The sequence below is a fragment of the Schistocerca serialis genome, chromosome 4, assembly GCF_023864345.2.
Source record: "Schistocerca serialis cubense isolate TAMUIC-IGC-003099 chromosome 4, iqSchSeri2.2, whole genome shotgun sequence".
NCBI lineage: Eukaryota > Metazoa > Arthropoda > Insecta > Orthoptera > Acrididae > Schistocerca > Schistocerca serialis.
In genome coordinates this window covers 253,065,930-253,086,411 of record NC_064641.1, presented here as the reverse complement: position 1 = coordinate 253,086,411, position 20,482 = coordinate 253,065,930, and the positions used below count along the sequence as shown (strand labels likewise).

Below are 20,482 nucleotides of genomic sequence, written 5' to 3'. Positions count from 1 at the left end.
TTGATTCAAAAAGTTACGTCAAACTAACACCTTAATCATAATTTCAGAAATGTTCCCTGCAGACTACTGTTGGTATGATTAAGAACTATTGTATCTGAAGTGACAGTTTGCAGCACGTATTCTCTTATCACATATCATTGTAAGATGCTTATGCAAGTAGTATCTTTGTAAGACTATTATTGAAGCTCTCTATCCAGATTGTTGTTCATACCTATAGTCGAGTATGCGTAAGAAGTAGGCAACATTGTTATTAGCTTTCAACTGCAAATTGCAAACAGCTGCAGGAGAAAACAGTAGCCGTCTATAGAGACCTGGTAACATTGAGGTGTTGGTTGCAATAGAGGTGTTTCCAAATTAAGTTAAGTGATTGAGGTAGGCACTTGAAACTGCATCACCACACCCACTGCAACTATGAGGGATCTTTTTTTGCGACTCGACAACAGAGTTTGTTAGCAGTTGTTTTCATACACATTAACTGCTTAAGTACATGAAGTATTAAATTATGTGATAGAATTGCTAGCAAGTGTTTACCCACAGGAGGTGATATATTCAGCACTGCCAATAGACACATAATAATAAAAGTAGAGAAGTACCCTAGATTTGAAAATATTAGTTCACTTACTCGTGGAGGAGAGAGTGATAGGTTGTAGAAGGTTAAAAACAAAGGGTAGGTCGCTTGGACTTCAGGATGAGACACCACTTCTAGTGAGGAGGAGGAGGAGGAGGAGGGGGGGGGGGGAGGTAGACAGTGATAAAGGGAAGGTGTCTGAGAGATGGTGATCTGAGAAAGTATACTGGTCACTACTGTGCCATCTTCAGTCCAGAGATGATGACAGAGTAAGAAGTAAAGCTAAATTAAGAGGAAGAAAAGTGAATAGTATAATTAAAAGCCATGAGGTGGGAAAAAGAAACAGAAAAAAGGTGGAGATCGAAGATGAAAAATCAAAAGCAGTAAGGACAGTAATCAAATATGATCTAATAACATATGAAATATATGGATAAATGTAATGAAAAATGGATTATGATAATGTTGAGGGGAGGGGGAATCTGGATGTGGTGGAGGGCAAATTTCCATCTCTGTAGTTCAGGGACACTAGTATCTTGTAAAAGAGTCCAGGTCAGCTCCTGTGGTGTTGCAGGCTCTCATGTGCCTGGAGTTGTACTGTAAAACATGTCCAGCAGCTGAATACTGGATATCCCAAAGGCAGACAGTTTTTCTATGCCCCCCAGCTGTTTGCTCATGGTGCTCTATATACTGAAGTGAGTATGTCATATTAGAAAGAAGCAGATTTAAATTTCTGTACCTGTATTAGAATTTTATGCTACCATCTGTGGCCCCATTTTTTATTACAGTTGTGTGTTCTCCATTCTTTCTTTATTGTACCATGGTGGTTTGTGGCAACAATTTATCTTTGTTGTTTGATTTTTATTATTCATCCCTTTTTGTAGTATCATTGAAATAATGCTTCTGCTTGCAGTCTGATATTTTTCTCTTTTTTTTGAACTTGATTTCGTTCCTTATTTTTATATGCAATGTGTTTTTGTATGAATGTGATATTTCTTTCTTTTCCTTTAGTGCACCAGTACTGGTAAGTCGTCAGGTGGACATTGTATACAGAGAGCGACGAAAGTTCCAGAGTCCACATTTACAGTCAGTGCCAGTCTTTGAAGACTACCGTGAAACTTCTCCTTTGCGTAGTCGGCCACTCCTTGCACTAAAAGGGAAAGAAGACAGGGATAGATGCTCTGCTGCTGAAAGGCTACCTCGTCCCATAAGTGAAGCAACAGAATGCAATAGAGAGGCAATACCATTACCCTCTGTTGAAGACTACTTATGTGGACGTTTCCAGGATCAGTTGAAAGTTACTGGTGAGTATCTCTACACTGTGTTGTGACAGTTAGTTTACTGATATTATTTTTCTCTTTTCTTTTAACATTATTTTATTCCTTATTTATGTGTAGTGTATTTTTGTATCAGTGTGATACTTCTTTCTTTTCCTTTAGTGCACAAAAACTGGTAAGTCATGAGGTGGACACGGTTAGGTTACTGAGTCACATTTACTTGTGTATAACAGAAATGCTGAGGGAAAGCAAGACTCGCAACTTCTCCCACCTCCGTCCTTCCCCTCCTCTTTTACATGCTCAGCCTCCTCCACCTACACTACATCTCTTCTCCTCCCTCTCCCACTCACACATTTACATGCATACGTATTCTGGACTCATTACCTCTAATATTTGTGGATGATTCACGGACAGTTCAGGTAGTTGTCGGCTTTTTGTGTGAAAGTGGCTTTTATTCTCAGTTTAAAGGCTTTAATCTACCTCTGGAGCAGGGGGAGAATGGTTGGGGTTGGGATGTGTCCTCCTGTGTTTTGGGGCTAGGGGATCCCTGACCCTACCTCCTTGGCCAAGCCACCCTTTTATCCCTCTGTACATCTTTTGATTCAGTTTGCGTCCCATCTGTCGCGCCCACTTTTCCATTCTAGCTGTCACACTCTGTTGAATAGTGGGTGTTCTTGAGTGTTATGGATCAAGGTTGGGACAGCTGTGGGTGGGAACAGGGCTGCCACAAGTTTTGGAAATTAGGGAAGTCATCCAATATCAGGGAATTTCAAACAAATCAGGGAAATCTGGAAAAAAAAACACACAACAATCTTGGTTTTGGCTCAACAGATAAGATGGTGTACTTACGGCAATACCACACATCATTGCTGACTGAGCAGAGCTGAGTAGCTGCTGGGTGTCATGTACCCCTTACGTACTCCACCCTTCGTACCACCTCTCACTTCCCTGCTGCTCCCCTCAGCTTGCAGTCAGCCTCTGCACCACTACTTCTACATCCATACTTCGCAAGCCACCTGACGGAGTGTGGCGGAGGGTACCTTGAGTACCTCTATCGGTTCTCCCTTTTAATCCAGTCTCGTATTGTTCGTGGAAAGAAGGATTGTCAGTATGCCTCTGTGTGGGCTCTAATCTCTCTGATTTTATCCTCATGCTCTCTTCACGAGACACTGCTTGACTTCTCGGTGAAGGTATATTCTCGAAACTTCAAAAAAAGCCCGTACCGAGCTGCTGAGCGTCTCTCCTACAGAGTCTTCCACTAGAGTTTATCTATCATCTCCGTAATGCTTTCGTGATTACTAAATGATCCTGTAACGAAGCGCGCTGCTCTTCATTGGGTCTTCTCTCTCTCTTCTATCAACCGTATCTGGTACGGATCCCACACTGCTGAGCAGTATTCAGGCAGTGGGCGAACAAGCGTACTGTAACCTACTTCCTTTGTTTTCAGATTGCATTTCCTTAGGATTCTTCCAATGAATCTCAGTCTGGCGTCTGCTTTACCGATGATCAACTTTATATGATCATTCCATTTTAAATCACTCCTAATGCGTACTCCCAGATAATTTATGGAATTAACTGCTTCCAGTTGCTGACCTGCTATATTGTAGCTAAATGATAAGGGATCTTTCTTTCTATGTATTCGCAGCACATTACACTTGTCTACATTGAGATTCAATTTCCATTCCCTGCACCATGCGTCAATTCGCTGCAGATCCTTCTGCATTTCAGTACAATTTTCCATTGTTACAACCTCTCAATATACCAAAGCGTCATCCGCAAAAAGCCTCAGTGAATTTCCGATGTCATCCACAAGGTCATGAGAATGACATGCTGCATTCTGTTATCTAGGAATTCTTCAATCCAATCACAAAATTGGTCTGATAGTCCATATGCTCTTACTTTGTTCATTAAACGACTGTGGGGAACTGTATCGAACGCCTTGCGGAAGTCAAGAAACACGGCATCTACCTGGGAACCCGTGTATATGGCCCTCTGAGTCTCGTGGACGAATAGCGCGAGCTGGGTTTCACATGATCGTCTTTTTCGAAACCCATGCTGATTCCTACAGAGTAGATTTCTAGTCTCCAGAAAAGTCATTATACTCGAACATAATACGTGTTCCAAAATTCTACAACTGATCGACCTTAAAGATATAGGTCTATAGTTCTGCACATCTGTTCGACATCCCTTCTTGAAAACGGCGATGACCTGAGCCCTTTTCCAATCATTTGGAATGGTATGGTCTTCTAGAGACCTACGGTACACCGCTGCAAGAAGGGGGGCAAGTTCCTTCGTGTACTCTGTGTAAAGTCGAACTGGTATCCCATCAGGTCCAGTGGCCTTTCCTCTTTTGAGCGATTTTAATTGTTTCTCTATCCCTCTGTCATCTATTTCGATATCTACCATTTTGTCATCTGTGTGACCATCTAGAGAAGGAACTACAGTGCAGTCTTCCTCTGTGAAACAGCTTTGGAAAAAGACATTTAGTATTTTGGCCTTTAGTCTGTCATCCTCTGTTTCAGTACCATTTTGGTCAGAGTGCCTGGACATTTTGTTTTGATCCACCTACCACTTTGACATAGGACCAAAATTTCTTAGGATTTTCTGCGAAGTCAGTACATAGAACTTCACTTTCGAATTCATTGAACACCTCTCGCATAGCCCTCCTCACACTACATTTCGCTTCGCGTTATTTTTGTTTGTCTGCAAGGCTTTGGCTATGTTTATGTTTGCTGTGAAGTTCCCTTTGCTTCCGCAGCAGTTTTCTAACTCGGTTGTTGTACCACGGTGGCTCTTTTCCATCTCTTACTAGCTAGCCTTCATAGAGCAAGGTTTCTCCATTAATAAAAAATGTATGATAGTCGGCCGAAACCATCTCTCTGGTAACAACATGTAAAGTACATGACAGTCTGAAATCGACTAGCATTGTTTTCAAGATTGGCATTAACAAGAGAATGATTCTGAACTGTAGCAATGCTCGAGATGGGTATGGTGAGTCTTTAAAGCAGATGCAATGTGAAGAAAATGAAGCTGAGAGAGATAGGCATAAGAGGTCCATCCTCTAGCTAGTTAATGAACTGAAGGCCAAAAAACTCAATAGGACTCGCACTCTGAGCGTTCTGCACAGTTAAGTTTGTGCATAACCCTCAGTGTGTGTGTGTCCTACTCACTCCTGGCCAAGTTTTTTGGCCTTCAGTTCATTAACTAGCCAGAGGATGGACCTCTTCCACCTAGGTCTCTCAGCTTCAGTTTCTTCACATTGCATCTGCTTTAAAGCCTCAAGATACGGATCTCGAGCATTGTTATACTCGAAAATCATTCTCTTGTTAACGTCAGTCTTCCATGTACTTTATGTGTGATTACCAAAGAGATGGTTTCTTGGCTGACTATCATACATTTTTTATTAATAGATAACTGGTTATTAAGATTAAGGGAGTTTGAATGTGGTATTATAGCTGATGCACGAGCAATGGGGCCCAGCATCTCTGAGGTAGCAATGAAGTGGGGATATGACCATTTCATGAGTGTACTGTGAATATCAGTAATCCGCACTTAGACAACAAATCTCCGACATCGGGAAAAGATCCTGCAAGAACGGGATCAACGACAACTGAAGAGAATTGTTCAGTGTGTCAGAAGTGCAACCCTTCAACAAATTGCTGCAGTTTCAATGGTGGGCCATGAGCAAGTGTCAATGTGCGAACCATTCAGCGAAATGTCATTGATATTGGCTTTCGGAGCCGAAGGCCCACTCGTGTACCCTTGATGACTGCATGCTTTACACCTCACCTGGGTCCGTCAACACCGACATTGGACTGTTGATGATTGGAAACATGTTGCCTGGTTGAACAAGACTTGTTTCAAATTGTATCAAGTGGATGAACGTGTACGGATATGGAGACAGTCTCATGAACCTATTAACCCTGCGTGTCGCAGGGGACTGTTCAAGCTGGTGGAGGCTCTGTAGTGGTGTGGGACGTGTTCAGTTGGAGTGATATTGGACCCCTGGAACGTCTAAATGATGACTCTGACAGGTGTTGTGTATGTAAGCGTCCTGTCTGATCACTTGCATCCATTGCAATGGACATTGGCAATTCCAGCAGGACAATGTGACATCCCATGTGTCCAGAATTGCTACAGAGTGGATCCAGGAACACTCTTCTGAGTTTAAACACTTCTACTGGCACCAAACTCCCCAGACATGAACATTATTGAGCATATATGGGACGCCTTGCAACATGTTGTTCAGAAGAGATCTCCACCCCTCGTATCATTACGGATTTGTTAACAGCACTGCAGGATTCATGGTGTTAGTTTTCTCCAGCGCTACTTCAGACATTAGTCATGTCCGCCCCGTGTGACGTCGTGTTGTGGCACTTCTGCATGTTCGTGGGGACCCTATACCATGTTAGGCATGTGTACCAGTGTCTTTGGCTCTTCAGAGTGTGTGTGCGTGCGTGCGTGCGTGCGTGCGTGTGTGTGTGTGTGTGTGTGTGTGTGTGTACATAAAATCGTGCAGGAGGTAGGTGACTGTTATTACAGTAATCAGCAGTTCTCCATTCAGGTTGATTTGGTCACAATCGTGAAAGTCAAACATCAGCCAAAGAACTACTATATTGTTCAAACAAATTTTGGGCTTGCAGCCGATCGTTGTTCAATACTTCGCACAATATTTCAACTGGGCACCTGCCAGTCATCTTCAGGTGAGCCGTCGCAGACTGCTGAAAATGTCCTCCATTCCACAATATATAGCGTACTGTAACTATTCTGCGCATGCGCCGAAAACTTGATAGATGAACCGCACTGTCCACCGGCAGCGCCCTCGCTGGTGGAATAGCAGAACTCAGTTGCCCTCTACGTTGCTATTTGCCACGGCCGTCAACGCACTCTGTCGTCTTCAATTAGAGCAAATCTTGGAGATGATGGGATTCCATGCACTGTCCAGTTGGCAGCCGCTGTCACAGTTTAACAGATTTTCTGCCAGTCGTATTTCTACGGGTTATTTAATAATGGAGTCCCAGAAAGACGTTGCTGTGGACAAAATCATTGTTTTCTCATACTCCATTGAATGTCCAGTAGAAATACAATGTTCAGCAATAGCGGACTTGCTCAGCTGCAAAAGGCGGGTGTAACGTTGATGTTCAGTGCAGCATTCTTTCACGGTGCGTGTGGTTTGACCTATGTAAGCCATACCACATTGGCATGGTATCTTGTAAATTCTGGCCTTTAGTAATAACAGATTGTCCTTGACTGATCCCACAAGGTCTGCAATATTCGATGGTGGGTGGAAAACCACTTTTATTTGAATTTTTTGGAGGATTCTTGCTATTTTAAATGAAGTGTTGCCAACGAAAGGAAGAAAAGCTTAAGATTGTTCCGGCATGTTCCCCTCTTTATTCACTTCCTGCTTCTTAGTTTTTAACTGTTAGTGCCCTGTTAATCTGCTGGATGGAATACCCATTTTCGCTGAATACTGTCTTTAGATGGGCGAGTTCTTGAGGTAAGCTATCTAGATCTGAGACAGTATGAGCTCTATGAACAAGTGTTTTAAGCAAACTCATGGTTTGCAATGGGTGATGGCAGCTTGATACTTGCAAGTACAAATCAGTATGAATGGATTTCCAGTAAACTGAATGCCCTACAGAACCATCATTCTTCCTTCGAACCAGGACATCCAAGAAAGGCAAACAACCATCTTTCTCTATTTCCGTGGTGAACTGGATGTTGCTATGAATGGAGTAGAGGTGATGTAGAAACTCCATTAATTTATCTTCTCCATGAGGCCACACTATAAAAGTGTCATCCACATACCTCCAAAAAACTGTTGGTTTCAGGGCAGCTGATTAAAGTGCCCTCTCCTCAAAAGCCACCATAAAAAGGTTGTCCACCAAAGGAGACAGGGGGCTACCCATGGCGACACCGTCAGTTTGTTCAAAATATTCTTGATTAAACATAAAATAAGTTAAGGAAAGAGCGTGCCTGAACAAAACAGTGATATCAACAGGAAACATGTTACCAATCAGTGTCAAAGAATCTGCAACAGGAACTTTTGTAAAAAATGAGACCACATCAAAACTTGCTAGAAGGTCTACACTGCTAAGATGAAGAACCCCCAGTCTATTGATAAAATCAGCAGAATTTCGTATGTGATGTGAGCACTTGCCCACGAAAGGCCTCAGTAAGGAAGTGAGATGTTTAGCTAAATCATATGTAGGTGCTCCAATGTTGCTCACTATTGGACGCAGAGGAAGACCCTCTTTATGAACCTTCGGAAGGCCATAGTGTCTTGGAGATACGCAACCATGTGGTCTTAACCTCTTGATGGTCTCTTGCGGTAAGGAGGAGGAATTTAATAGTGCTGAAGTTTTCCGTTGCACTTGTCCTGTAGGATCGTAATCAGTCCTCATATAGGTAGAGTCACTTAGCAGACCATACATCTTATCTGTATACACACCATGAAGTAACAAAACGGTTGCATTAACTTTGTCAGCTTTCAATACCACATCAGGGTCCTCTCTCAGATTTCGTAATGCAGCCCTTTCTGCAGAGGTTAAATTACTGCATTGAGGAGGAGCCTTCAACAGAGCATGGCAAGTTTCCCTTCTTATTTTGTCTGCAGCATCCAAAGGAAGACATCGTACAGCTTCTTCAACACCACTCAGAAAACTTATTAATGGCGGTGCTGTAGGTGTAGGTGCAAAATGGAGTCCCTTGCTTAATTCAGACAGTGTCGCGTCGTCCAAATTCTTCTCCGTGAGATTGACAATGGAATGTCGTACCATTATCCTTTCTGGCAATGGCTTGTGTGGCAACAGGCGGTCAAATTTTGATATCTGCCGATAATTAGCATCCTTGTGGATCCACTCGAACTTGGCCGAAGTCACTCCATCAACCCAGTCCCATGATACAGGAGAAAGATACCTTGCAACCTTCAGATGTAACTGGTAAAGTTCTGCTGAAATAGCATCTAACCTTCGTCTTGTATAGCAAATCCTCTCCTTGACAGTAGCATGACTAGTCTTCTCAGTAATCTTCCATGCAGCAGCGGTCTTAATGAAATGAGTCATCTAGCAAATTTTGGTATAATGCCATGGTCCTGACATCTCAATAAATTTTAAAATCCTCATCAGATGCCTTTACGGGGAGGGGATGGCCTCACGTATCCGAAGTTTCGAGAAGCTACGTGGTAAAAGAGCAAAGCTTTTAAGTTCTTTAACCTTTTTATTGAGATGTCGGGACCATGGCATTATACCAAAATTTGCTAGAGTGACTCATTTCATTAAGAGCACTGCTGCACGGAAGATTACTGAGAAGGCTTGATTTTCTTCATAATTCTTGGTTGTGTTAGTCACCTTTCTGTAATTGCCTTATTTGCCTAGAGAATATGTTAGGTTACCTTGCAACGGAATTGAGCCATGTTGTCCGTAAAATTTTATTTCACCAAAATTGAAAATGTAAGCATAGTATTTTGGATTTTTTTAATGCTAATCGTAAATTTCATCCAATCTGTATACAATGAAGTGGGATATTCTAGGTATTTTATGCTATATTTTCAGTGCAGACTGGATTTCCATCTTTCACATCACACTAGCCTGACACAGTTGGGATGTTGCTGTTACTTCTGACACCCAATAATGCAGCAGGCTTCCAACACTATCCCACATGGCATGGTCACCTGTCAGCCCACTTGGGGCCACGTGCATGCTGCCTGTTACACTGTGTGCCTTGTTCTGTCATGTGCAGATATCATTTGCCGACCTATTTCCATGGACATTAAGGACATTAAGCTGAGGCATATGGTCACATAGGCTGCTCAATTGCCTGCATGTCAGCTGTTCGTATACCACTTCTGCCTGCAGGTGCCCGGGCATCTGTGGATGGGCACTTGGGCTGGAACAGCCAATAATAGTGAGGAGTGGTTCAGCAACTTACTATTACCAATCACAGATGTATTGGACAGCAGGCATCCAGTTAATTTTTCCATTCTGACCAAGTTGTGAATTTTTATTTAGTTGCTGAACCACTCCTCACTAGAGGTCAGTCGTTTTATACTGACACTAACAGCAGATGATTTAGCAAAATCTTTAATTAAAAAAAAAATTATTTTAAGTGTGTAACCTCAGGCAGTCATATTAATTGATTAACCCATTTCAGTTCGCAGTCATCAATACACATGAACTGCTGGATTTGCTGTTTCAAGATCATCGATGGTGGGGATGATGACAGCATGCTCAAAGTTGTCGCTGCATCCTTATTTCACTTCACTTTCCATAGTGTCAGTAACCCGCTTCTTTTTTGCTAGAATCAAAAACACGTGTACTTATCTGAAGCCATTTTTACATTTGATTTACTTACTGTAGCGAATTATGCATTGTTGTGAATAGTTGAATGACAAAATAAATTGCCAAGTATTAGATGACACTAACTTCAAATTATTGTGTTTCATTTATACCTGTACTCTGCAAACCAACGTTGAAATACATAGCAGAGGGTATATCCCATTATACCAGTTATTTTGGCTTTTTCTCATCCCATTTACATATGGAGAATGGGAACAATGGTGGTTCAAATGCCTCTCTCAAGAGTCTGCCAGTTCAGTCCTTTCTACACCTCTGTGACTGCTGTAAGTCATACAAACCTTTTGACCATTTGTACTGCCTTCTCTGTATCCATTCAATATCCCCTGTTAGTCCTATTGTAAGCAGTCTCCTTTGTAGACTGATCGCAGTTCCCCAGTATTCTACCAATAAATCTACCAACTGCTTTACCCACAACGTACACTCTGTGATCATTTCCTTTCATATCTCTACAAAGTGTCACACCCAGGTATTCGTAAGAGTTGACTGATACAAAATGTGATTCATAGATATTGTAGTCATTGGGCATTGTTTCTTTGTTATATGAAGTGCGCAATACATTTCTGAACATTTCAAGCAAGTTGCCAATCTTGGCACCACTTTGAAATCATATGTATGAAGATCTGACTGAATATTTGTACACCTTTTCACAGAGAGTACTCCATTATAGATAACTGCATCATTTGTGAAAAGTCTGAAGTTATTGTTAATATTGTCCATGAGGGCATTAACATACAACATGAATAGCAAGGCTCGCAACACACACAAACTAGGGCACAGCTGAAAGTTACATCTACATCTTTCGATGACTCTCCATCCCAGGTAACATGCTGCAGCTTCCCCACCTAATAATCCTCAATCCAGTCACTAATTTTGCTTGATATAGCACACTGTTGTATTTTTGATAATAAGTGCAGATGTGGTACTGAGTTACATGCTTTTTGGGACTCAAGAAATACCGTATCTTCCTGACTGGCTTGATCCAAAGCTTTCAGTTTCTCGTGTGAGAAAAGTGCAATTTTGATTTCACATGATCTATGTTTTCGGAATCCTTATGCTGGTGGCATAAATAAGGTCATTCTTTTAAAGAAACCTCATTACCTGTGACCTCGAATATGTTTTAAGATTCTACAACAAATTGATGCCAACAATATTGGACAGTAGTTTTGTGGACCATTTCTGCTACCCTTCTTGTAGACAGGTGTGACCTGTGCTTTCTTCCAACCACTGAGCACAGTTCTGTGATAGATTGTAGTTAATGGAGGAGCTAATTCAGCAGCAAATTGGGTATAGAATCTGATAGGGATTCCATCAGAACCTGGGACTTTCTTCAATTTTAACCCCAGCACTGACCCTAATACTTACTTCACTCTTGTTCTCAGTGTCAAGATGATTAAATTGGGACAATTCTCCAGGATTTCTTCTTTGTACAGAGACATTTAAACTCAGATTTAAGCATTTCTGGTTTTGCTTTTGCTTTGCTACACTCAGATTCAGTTCAGTTCTTGTCTCATACACAAATGACTGGACTGTAGCTTCGGTGTCCCTAACAGTGTTAACATATGACCAGAATTTCTTTGGGTTTTATGAAAGAGCATTCAACAATATTCTGCTACAGTAGTCATTGACAGCTTCGTGCTTTGCTCTCTTGACAGCCAAATGTGTTTTATTCAACATCTCTCTATTCTTTTACATCTATTCTGCACCAGTCTCTGTTTCTTTAGAATGCCATGGAGGAGCACTCCTGTCATGAACCATTCTACTGGATACATATTTGTCAGTGTATGATCAACTATTCTTTTAAATTTTAGCCATAGTTCCTCTACATGATCCTGTCCTGAGCGAAAAGTTTAAAGTTCCTCATTGAGATATGACACTAGTGCCTCTTTATGTAGTATGCTGAAAATATATATCTATCTTCTTGTTTTAATTGCCCTTTGTACTTTGTTGATCATAGTTGCCGTTTCATCTAATATATTTCCATCATAAGTGGGGTCTGAACTGTCTGTAGATTCAGAAGGGATTCAGTAATGTTTCAGTATTTACTAAACGGTAATTATTCCAGTTGATTGTTGGACTATTAAGGACACCTCCAATGATGACAGTATGATTGTTGAACTCTGTTGTTTCCCCAAAAGTTTTTGATTACATCAAAAGGCAAGTCTGGTGGTCATTAGAAGAATCTAATTACAATTGTATGCCCATCCCTGATACTAATTCTTCCCCAGTCTTCTGTTTCTATCTCAATGGATGTGAATATCTTGTTTACTATGAAAAATGTACCACCTCTATTAGCACACCCTTTTGATATATACTTCATTTTTCCTGTTCTCAACTTCAGGCTTTAACCAGCTTTCTGTACCTAGTGTTACGTAAGTATCACTGCTTTTTAGAACCACTTCAGACTCTGGCACTTTGGAGTACTCTGGCAATTAACCACTAGAATTTTAATACTCTCACTTTTGGTGTACATTTGTTTGAATCTTACACCGATAGTTCTGGGACTCCTACAATGATAGTCATCTGGACTGCTGGAGAGTTGCCCAGTCTAAAAGACCTTTGTGTGCAGGCCACACACAGCCACCTACTAGGGTAGCAGCGTTACAGCATACCGGGCGCATTTAGGGGAACCCTACAACCTCAGACCTATGGTAAAAATCTAGGAAGTCAGAGCTGAGCTTGTCACAGAAGCTGTCTCTTGTTCATGGTTTGTGTTCACCTCCCCTTTTCACGGGACAGAGCATGTTTACAAACAGATGAAGTGAGTCTCACTGGCTCTGTTTTGCTTTCAGTGGAAGAAAGCACCTCAAACTTGTTGGTTAGGGGGATGGATGTAACAGCCCGAGTTTTCCCTCATCTCTGTCTCCCATATAAAGGATGTCTTATCACTGACACATCACTCATAGTCAGGTGGACAAATAGTGATAGATCCCATATTTCCTGCAGAGGAGACAGTATCCACAGGAGAGAATAGTACTTGAAGCACCTTTGATACGTGACTCTCAGTAGCTCTCCTAACACACCCATTTGCAGCAATTTCCAGTTGCTTAATGGTAGTGTGGGTGATTTTCAGCCAGCATACACAGTGGGGCTGCATTGTGCCTGCTGCAGTATTTCACAGAATAGTTAACCCACAAATAACATTAAACTGAGCTTGCTGGTTGTTTCTTACTTTATGGGTCTGATATATTGTAAGTATGAACTGTAGCTTTTTAGGAATGAAGCGATTTACAGCCATTAATCCTCAGTTAATGACCAGCGTCAAAACCGATATAGGGATTAGTGAACACAGGGTTGTCGTAGCGAGATTGAATATTGTAATCCCCAAATCCTCGAAAAATACAGATAAAAATTCACTTGACGCCTTCCTGAGAGACAATCTCCACTCATTTCAAATTAATAATATAAGTGTAGACCAGATGGGGCTTAAATTCAAAGAAATTGTATTGGCAGCAATTGAGAGGATTATACCAAATAAACTAACAAACGCCGGAGCTGATCCTCCTTGGTACACAAAATGGGTTAGAACACTGTTGCAGAAACAAATGAAACAGACATGCCAAATTTAAACAGACGTAAAATCCCCAAGATTGGTGATCGTTTACAGAAGTTCGAAACTTAGCGCGGAGTTCAATGCGAGACGCCTTTAACAGTTTCCACAACGAAACTTTGTCTCGAAACCTAGCAGAAAATCCAGAGAGATTCTGGTTGTATGTGAAGTATGTTAGTGGCAAGAACATCGCCTGCTCTGCACGATAACAATGGAGATACTATCGAAGACAGTGCTGCCAAAGCAGATTTACTAAACACAGCCTTCCGAAATGCTTTCACAAAAGAAGACGAAGTAAATATTCCAGAATTCGAATCGAGAACAGTTGCCAACATGAGTAATGTAGAAGTAAATATCCTCGGAGTAGTGAAGCAACTCAAATCACTTAATAAAGGCAAGTCTTCTGGTCCAGACTGTATCCCAGTTAGGTTCTTTTCGGAGTATACTGATGCATTAGCTACATACGTAACAATCATATACAACCCTTAACTCGACGAAAGATCGGTACCCAGAGACTGGAAAGTTGCACAGGTCACACAAATATTCAAGAAAGGTAGTATGAGTAATCCACCAAATTACAGGCCCATATCGTTAATGTCGATATGCAGCAGGATTTTAGAACATATATTGTGTTCGAACATTATGAATTACCTCGAAGGAAACTGTCTATTGACACACAGTCAACATGGGTGTAGAAAACATTGTACCTGTGAAACACAACTAGCTTTTTATTCACATGAAGTGCTGAGTGCTATTGGCAAGGGATTTCAGATTGATTCCATATTCCTGGATTTCTGGAAGGCTTTTGACACTGTACCACGCAAGCGGCTCGTAGTAAAATTGCGTGCTTATGGAATATCGTTTCAGTTATGTGAGTGGATTTGCGATTTCCTTTTAGAGAGGTCACAGTTCGTAGTAATTGACGGAAAGTCATCGAGTAAAACAGAAGTGATTTCAGGCGTTCCCCAAGGTAGTGTTGTAGGCCCTTTGCTGTTCCTTATCTATATAAATAATTTGGAAGACAGTCTGAGCAGCCGTCTTCGGTTGTTTGCAGATGACGCTGTCATTTATCGACTAATGAAGTCATCAAAAGACCAAAACAAACTGCAAAATGATTTAGAAAAGATATCTGAATGGTGCAAAAAGTGGCAGTTGACCTTAAATAATGAAAAGTGTGAGGTCATCTACATGCGTACTAAAAGGAACTCGTTAAACTTCGGTTACACGATAAATCAGTCTAATCTAAAAGCCATAAATTCAAGTAAATACCTAGGTATTACAATTACGAACAACTTAAATTGGAAAGAACACATAGAAAATGTTGTGGGGAAGGCTAACCAAAGGCTGCATTTTATTGGCAGGACACTTAGAAAATGTAACAGACCTACTAAGGAAACCGCCTACACTATGCTTGTCCATCCTCCTTTAGAATACTGCTGTGCGGTGTGGGATCCTTACCAGGTAGGACTGACGGAGTACATTGAAAAAGTTCAAAGAAAGGCGGCATGTTTTGTATTATCGTGAAATATGGGAGAGAGTGTCACAGAAATGATACGGGATTTGGGCTGGAAATCATTTGAAGAAAGGCGTTTTTCGCTGCGGCAGAATCTTCTTACGAAATTCCAATCACCAATTTTCTCCTCCGAATGTGAAAATATTTTGTTGACGCTGACCTACATAGGGTGGAACAATAGCCACGATAAAATAAGGGAAATCAGAGCTCCTACAGAAAGATAGAAAATGAGATCTGTTATGGTGACAGAAAAATGTAATCAAATTTTACAGTTTCTCTGAAATCTTTTTCAGGGTATATTCACTAACAAATTTGAAAGTGGTGTTAACATAGGATTAATGCAGACAATACAAGCGCGTGTTAAAACACAAAACTAATGTGAGCCAGTATGTTGGTAATTTACAATATCTGTAACTCAAAAGTCCTGATTTACTACAAAATAGCTTATGAACAACACTCATAACTTAATGAAGTATCCAAAATTTTTCAAAAATGTATGTTTATTCAACAGTATACACTGAAATTCCGTGTGAATGATTCTTTGAACTAGAATATTGCTGCTAGACTTGTACATTAGACTCAAATGTTGATTATAGCTGATGCTATAGCTCAAAGTATGTTTCTCGTGACATAGTTTATGAAAATACTCCATATATCATAACATTCTCACAGGTCGTGATACTATCAACATGAAAACAAATTTAAATTTTATGTCACATTTTTGTGGCTAAGTTTTTAAAGTGATTTTTATCTGAAACATGTGATTTAACTTGGCATACAGAGAGAGAACCAGAAATCAGCTTATGTACATGAACAATTATGTGAATTGCACAGTTTTTTCACTTTGGTCATTTTATGTTGCCTTTTACACTAGCATGTTAAAGATGAGTGCTGCAGCATTAGTATGCCCCACAAAATCAATGAAAAATGTGGAGCAACAGCAATGCAAGTCTTCCACGTGGGAGTGGCTAATTAGTCAACAGTTGTGGAAGATCTGTCATGACAATTGCTTAAGTTTATCAGGTGTACCAAAACAAATGATTTCTTTGATTTATCGAGGCTCTTTTCAAGGGACGGGTTTTCTATTTCCATTTATTTAGAAATTAGATTTATTGACGTTTGTATTAGCAACAGTGATTTTTTCACACACACACACACACACACACACACACACACACACACACACACACAGTTTCAAATATCGTCCCTCCTACGTCAGCATCACAAACATGCAGAAAACAATCCATTGAATGCTCTCAGTTCACTGTTCAAATATGGATGATCTACATACATTGATTGGATGTGCCAACAATTTTTGTGTGCAAGTGTTGCCCAGAATGCTCTAGCTGTTCATTTATGTGCTCAGTACATTACAGACAGGTATTTAGGACAACTTAAATAGCTACAAAGTACACCAATATATTCAGAAGTCTAAATGGTTCCAATTCTACTGGAATCTCACGTGGTCTAGTGAACAGTTTTAGTCTTAAAGTTGTGATGAAATACCCACCTCTAATGATGATAAAACACCCACCTCAAATGATAATGGCCACATTGTTATTGTGATAATGTCTAATAAAAGTAGTTGCAATCAGGATGAAATTATCAAAGTGAAAATGTAGTGAAACTTCATCACTGTGATTCTCATCGTAGAATATAAATGTAGGTTTTATAGTAGCAAAATGTCGAGATCATTCTCAAATACATTTCCTGTTATGTTGTTGTAATAGAGAGTAGGCTATTAAAGTTAATGAAACATTTCAGGAAATAAAAATCAAATAACAAGAAATATAAGAGATTGCCTTCCGTTCCATGAGAGCATACAGTTGTGAATTTTCTCTTATCAACTTCCAGTGTGGTGGAAGCTTTGGTGTTAAATGCTTTTTCAAAACGCTGTTACAGTACTGTTGAGTAGTACAAAATTGTCACACACTGACAACATTGCAAACTGTTAGTACATCTTGACTTATCCTACCACAGAATCACTGTCAACAGAATTTATAATGAAGGTTTCTTGACTCAAGCCTGAATATTACTGTGATGTACAGCAACAGTAAAGCCAGATTTGAAAACCATAATTGCAAACCAATGTCTCTTACAAACCGCAAACAAGTATCCCACAAGTACAATAGTTAGGATTCTTAGACCGATGAAAGATCAGTGTCATAAATGTTCCAAATGTAATCTGCCAATGGGGAGGGGGAGAAAGCTGTTGAAACATGATGATGATGAAAAATATTTGTACGGAAGAGAACTGGCTCAAAAGAAGCCCAGTGTTTATTATGTACAACTCAAGTGTTGTGGCTGTGTAAATTGATCTAAAAGTTGTTGTTCTCTCGAAATGGATCCTGTGACTAAATATTATACCAAAGTAAAATTGCTGGCTTATAATTTGACTTTACACAATCTGAGAATTGAAGATTTTACTTGTTAGTCGTGGAATGAGACAGATAATAATAATAAAAAGTGTGAATTAAAATTGCCACGTGTGTCTACGCTACGTCATGGTGTGTCAAATAAGTGATGATGGTGTTAATTGTATGTGGTGGTCAGCTGCATGAGAATGACCTAAAATTGCATTCCGTTCATCAGATATTTTTGAAACAAGTCACACAGAAATGAAGTGTGACTCTGTTGACTCAAAGATAAAGTATGTGCTAGTACAGCTTCCTGAAGGTTGGGCACACGAAAAACTGTGGGGGAATTTTATCCTTTCATTGTCTACAGTATGTTGTAAGACTACTCTTCTCATGTTTAAGCATCTAGGAGGACAGCTCCCAAAACATCAATGCACGACTTTTACATAATACGCTGTGAAAGAAATTAAACTTTTTCTTAAGACAGAATTTGATGGTGACAGCACTGATGTACCCTCAAAAAGAAAGGAGCAGCATTCTGGATGTGTGTCTATTTCTATGGCATATGTGAAAACATTCAGATTGCTGCATAAAAATTGAAGGATCTGCTCACAATGTGTCAGAAACAGATGACTTATATCATGAACATTGACGCAGTCTGTTGAATAATGAATCTGTGTGTGTCACATTGCCTGGACACTCAAAAGGACCCTGAAGTACTTCGAAAAGGACCTTTACACAGAATAAAGGGTTTTTAAGTTTGTTTGTTGACTGCATGTTGTTGGTAATATATCTTCATTTGTTGCTTTGTAACAGACATTTTGAAGCTATAGAATTGGAGTGATACCCACTTTATCAACTTTGCCTTATATAAATGGTGCTTCTAATGCCAGAACAATGAATGTGCAATACCTTTAAACTAGTGTGTGACAGCTATAAATCTCATATCATAAAATTCCAAGGTCTGATGTCAATAAATCAAATGCAAAAAGATTCCTCTCATTCCCACCATCGATTTTTAAAGATCTGCAAATCATTCAGGGGCCTCTATCTCAAAACTAATAAACTGCACTTTCATTGTTTCAGGAAAAAACGGGACAAGCCCCCCTGCAGATCTAGGGATTCAAATAGGCCTGAGGTATTCCTGCGTGTCGTACGAGGCGACTAAAAGGAGTTTCACACGCTTGCCCCTTATGTGATGGTCTCCTCTAGGGTTTGACCTCCATTCTTCAAAATTTTCCCGAAGAGCGAGCCAATAGGGGAAGGGCGTCTTAAAAGGTGCATTGTGTCCATCGTGCATAGAGATCTTTAGCCCACTTTCTTGTCGCCGCATTGCAGTCCTGCCCATTCTCCATCTCTTGGGCGAGGACACCTTCCTGGGTGCGTTTTCCACCATGCAGTATGCAGTGTCGATTTCTGCGTTGACAATGACCATGGACTTCTTTGCACTTGATACCCAGTGTGGTAGTCAGTCTGTTGTGGTGGGGCCGCCATGTACCCTGTTGGTTGTAGCCCTCTGATCACACAGGGATCGCTCAGCTGTTGCCTGTGCCGTTAACTCCCCATGTATGCCAAGGGGTAGATGCCCTTCCCCTTGGAGCATCGGGACTGCCAGCAATGGCCATCCTGCCAGGTGGCCTTTGCTGTGGCTAGGTGGCACCTGTGGGGAGGGCCCCTGGTCGGAGTGGGTGGCATCAGGGTGGATGACATGCGATGAAGCGTGGTCCGTCATCTCTTGCTGGTGGTGAAACACCAGCAGTCTCTAAGCGATCACGAGCTCAATTCAACGCACAGAAGTATGACCCCAAATCGTTCCCCTCCCTAGCCACACCATGGGAGAAATGTCAGGCTAAGGATGGCAGTGAATCTTATTCGCCCCGGTACCTTGTATGTTTGAGAGCTGATGGGGAATCTTTCATGATGATGAAGCCTCAATTTTTTTGTTGAGCACTTAGGGCAAGAGTTCGGGGAGGTGGAGGGCGTGTCCAGACTGAGATCTGGGTCAGTCTTGATCAAAACAGCATCCTCTGCCCAGTCACGGGAGTTACTTGCTCGTGACAAGCTGTGGGATGTTTCTGTAACCATCACGCCCCATAAGAGCTTAAATATGGTCCAGGGTATCGTATTTCACAGAGATCTTTTTTTGCAGTCTGACAATGAGCTGCTCATAAATTTAGAGTGGCGAGGTGTACATTTCATCCGGCGTGTCCACCAGGGTCCGAAGGATAATCAGGTTGCCACCGGTGCCTTCCTCTTGGCCTTTGACGGTGACACATTGCCCGAGAAGGTCAAGATGATGTAAAGCCCTACATCCCTCCCCTGATGCGTAGCTTTAAAAAGTGCTGGATGTTTGGCCATATGTCTTCCCACTGTACTTCCAGCATCACATGCCGAGATTGTGAACGCCCATCACATCCCAATACTCCCTGTGCCCCGCCTCCCATCTGTGTCAACTGCGGAGAGCACCATTCACCTTGCTCGCCTGACTGCAGGATTGTCCAGAAAGAAAGGAATATCACGGAGTACAAGACCCTGGACTGACTGACCTACACTGAGGCTAAGAGAAAATTTGAATGCTTGCATCCTGTGTGTATGACATCGTCTTACGCTGCCAACCCAGGTCACCTCTCAGAGCCGGAAGACTACACCTGCCCCATTGATGGTGGGGGGGCATTTCTCTCCCTGTTTCTCCTGCACCACCTCTTTCAGGAGCAACACTCCCCAACCGTCGGGGGCGTCTGTCCCCACTTCTAAGCCGGAGAAGCGTAAGTCTTCTTCGGCTTCTCTCAGTAGGAAGGGGTCCCTTGGGTCACTCACTTCCCGGGTTTCTTCTAGTGGGAAAGACGACATCTGCCAGTGGCTG

General features: G+C 41.3%; 1 protein-coding gene across 1 annotated transcript in view; it reads left to right on the top strand.

Moving 5' to 3' along the window:
• LOC126473783 (RISC-loading complex subunit tarbp2-like) overlaps positions 1-20,482 on the top strand; it is a 128,234-nt gene that overhangs the window by 101,678 nt on the left and 6,074 nt on the right. The window contains exon 6 of the mRNA XM_050101052.1: positions 1,577-1,869. Within this exon, the coding sequence (XP_049957009.1) occupies positions 1,577-1,869 (293 nt within the window). The remainder of the gene's footprint in view (positions 1-1,576; positions 1,870-20,482) is intronic.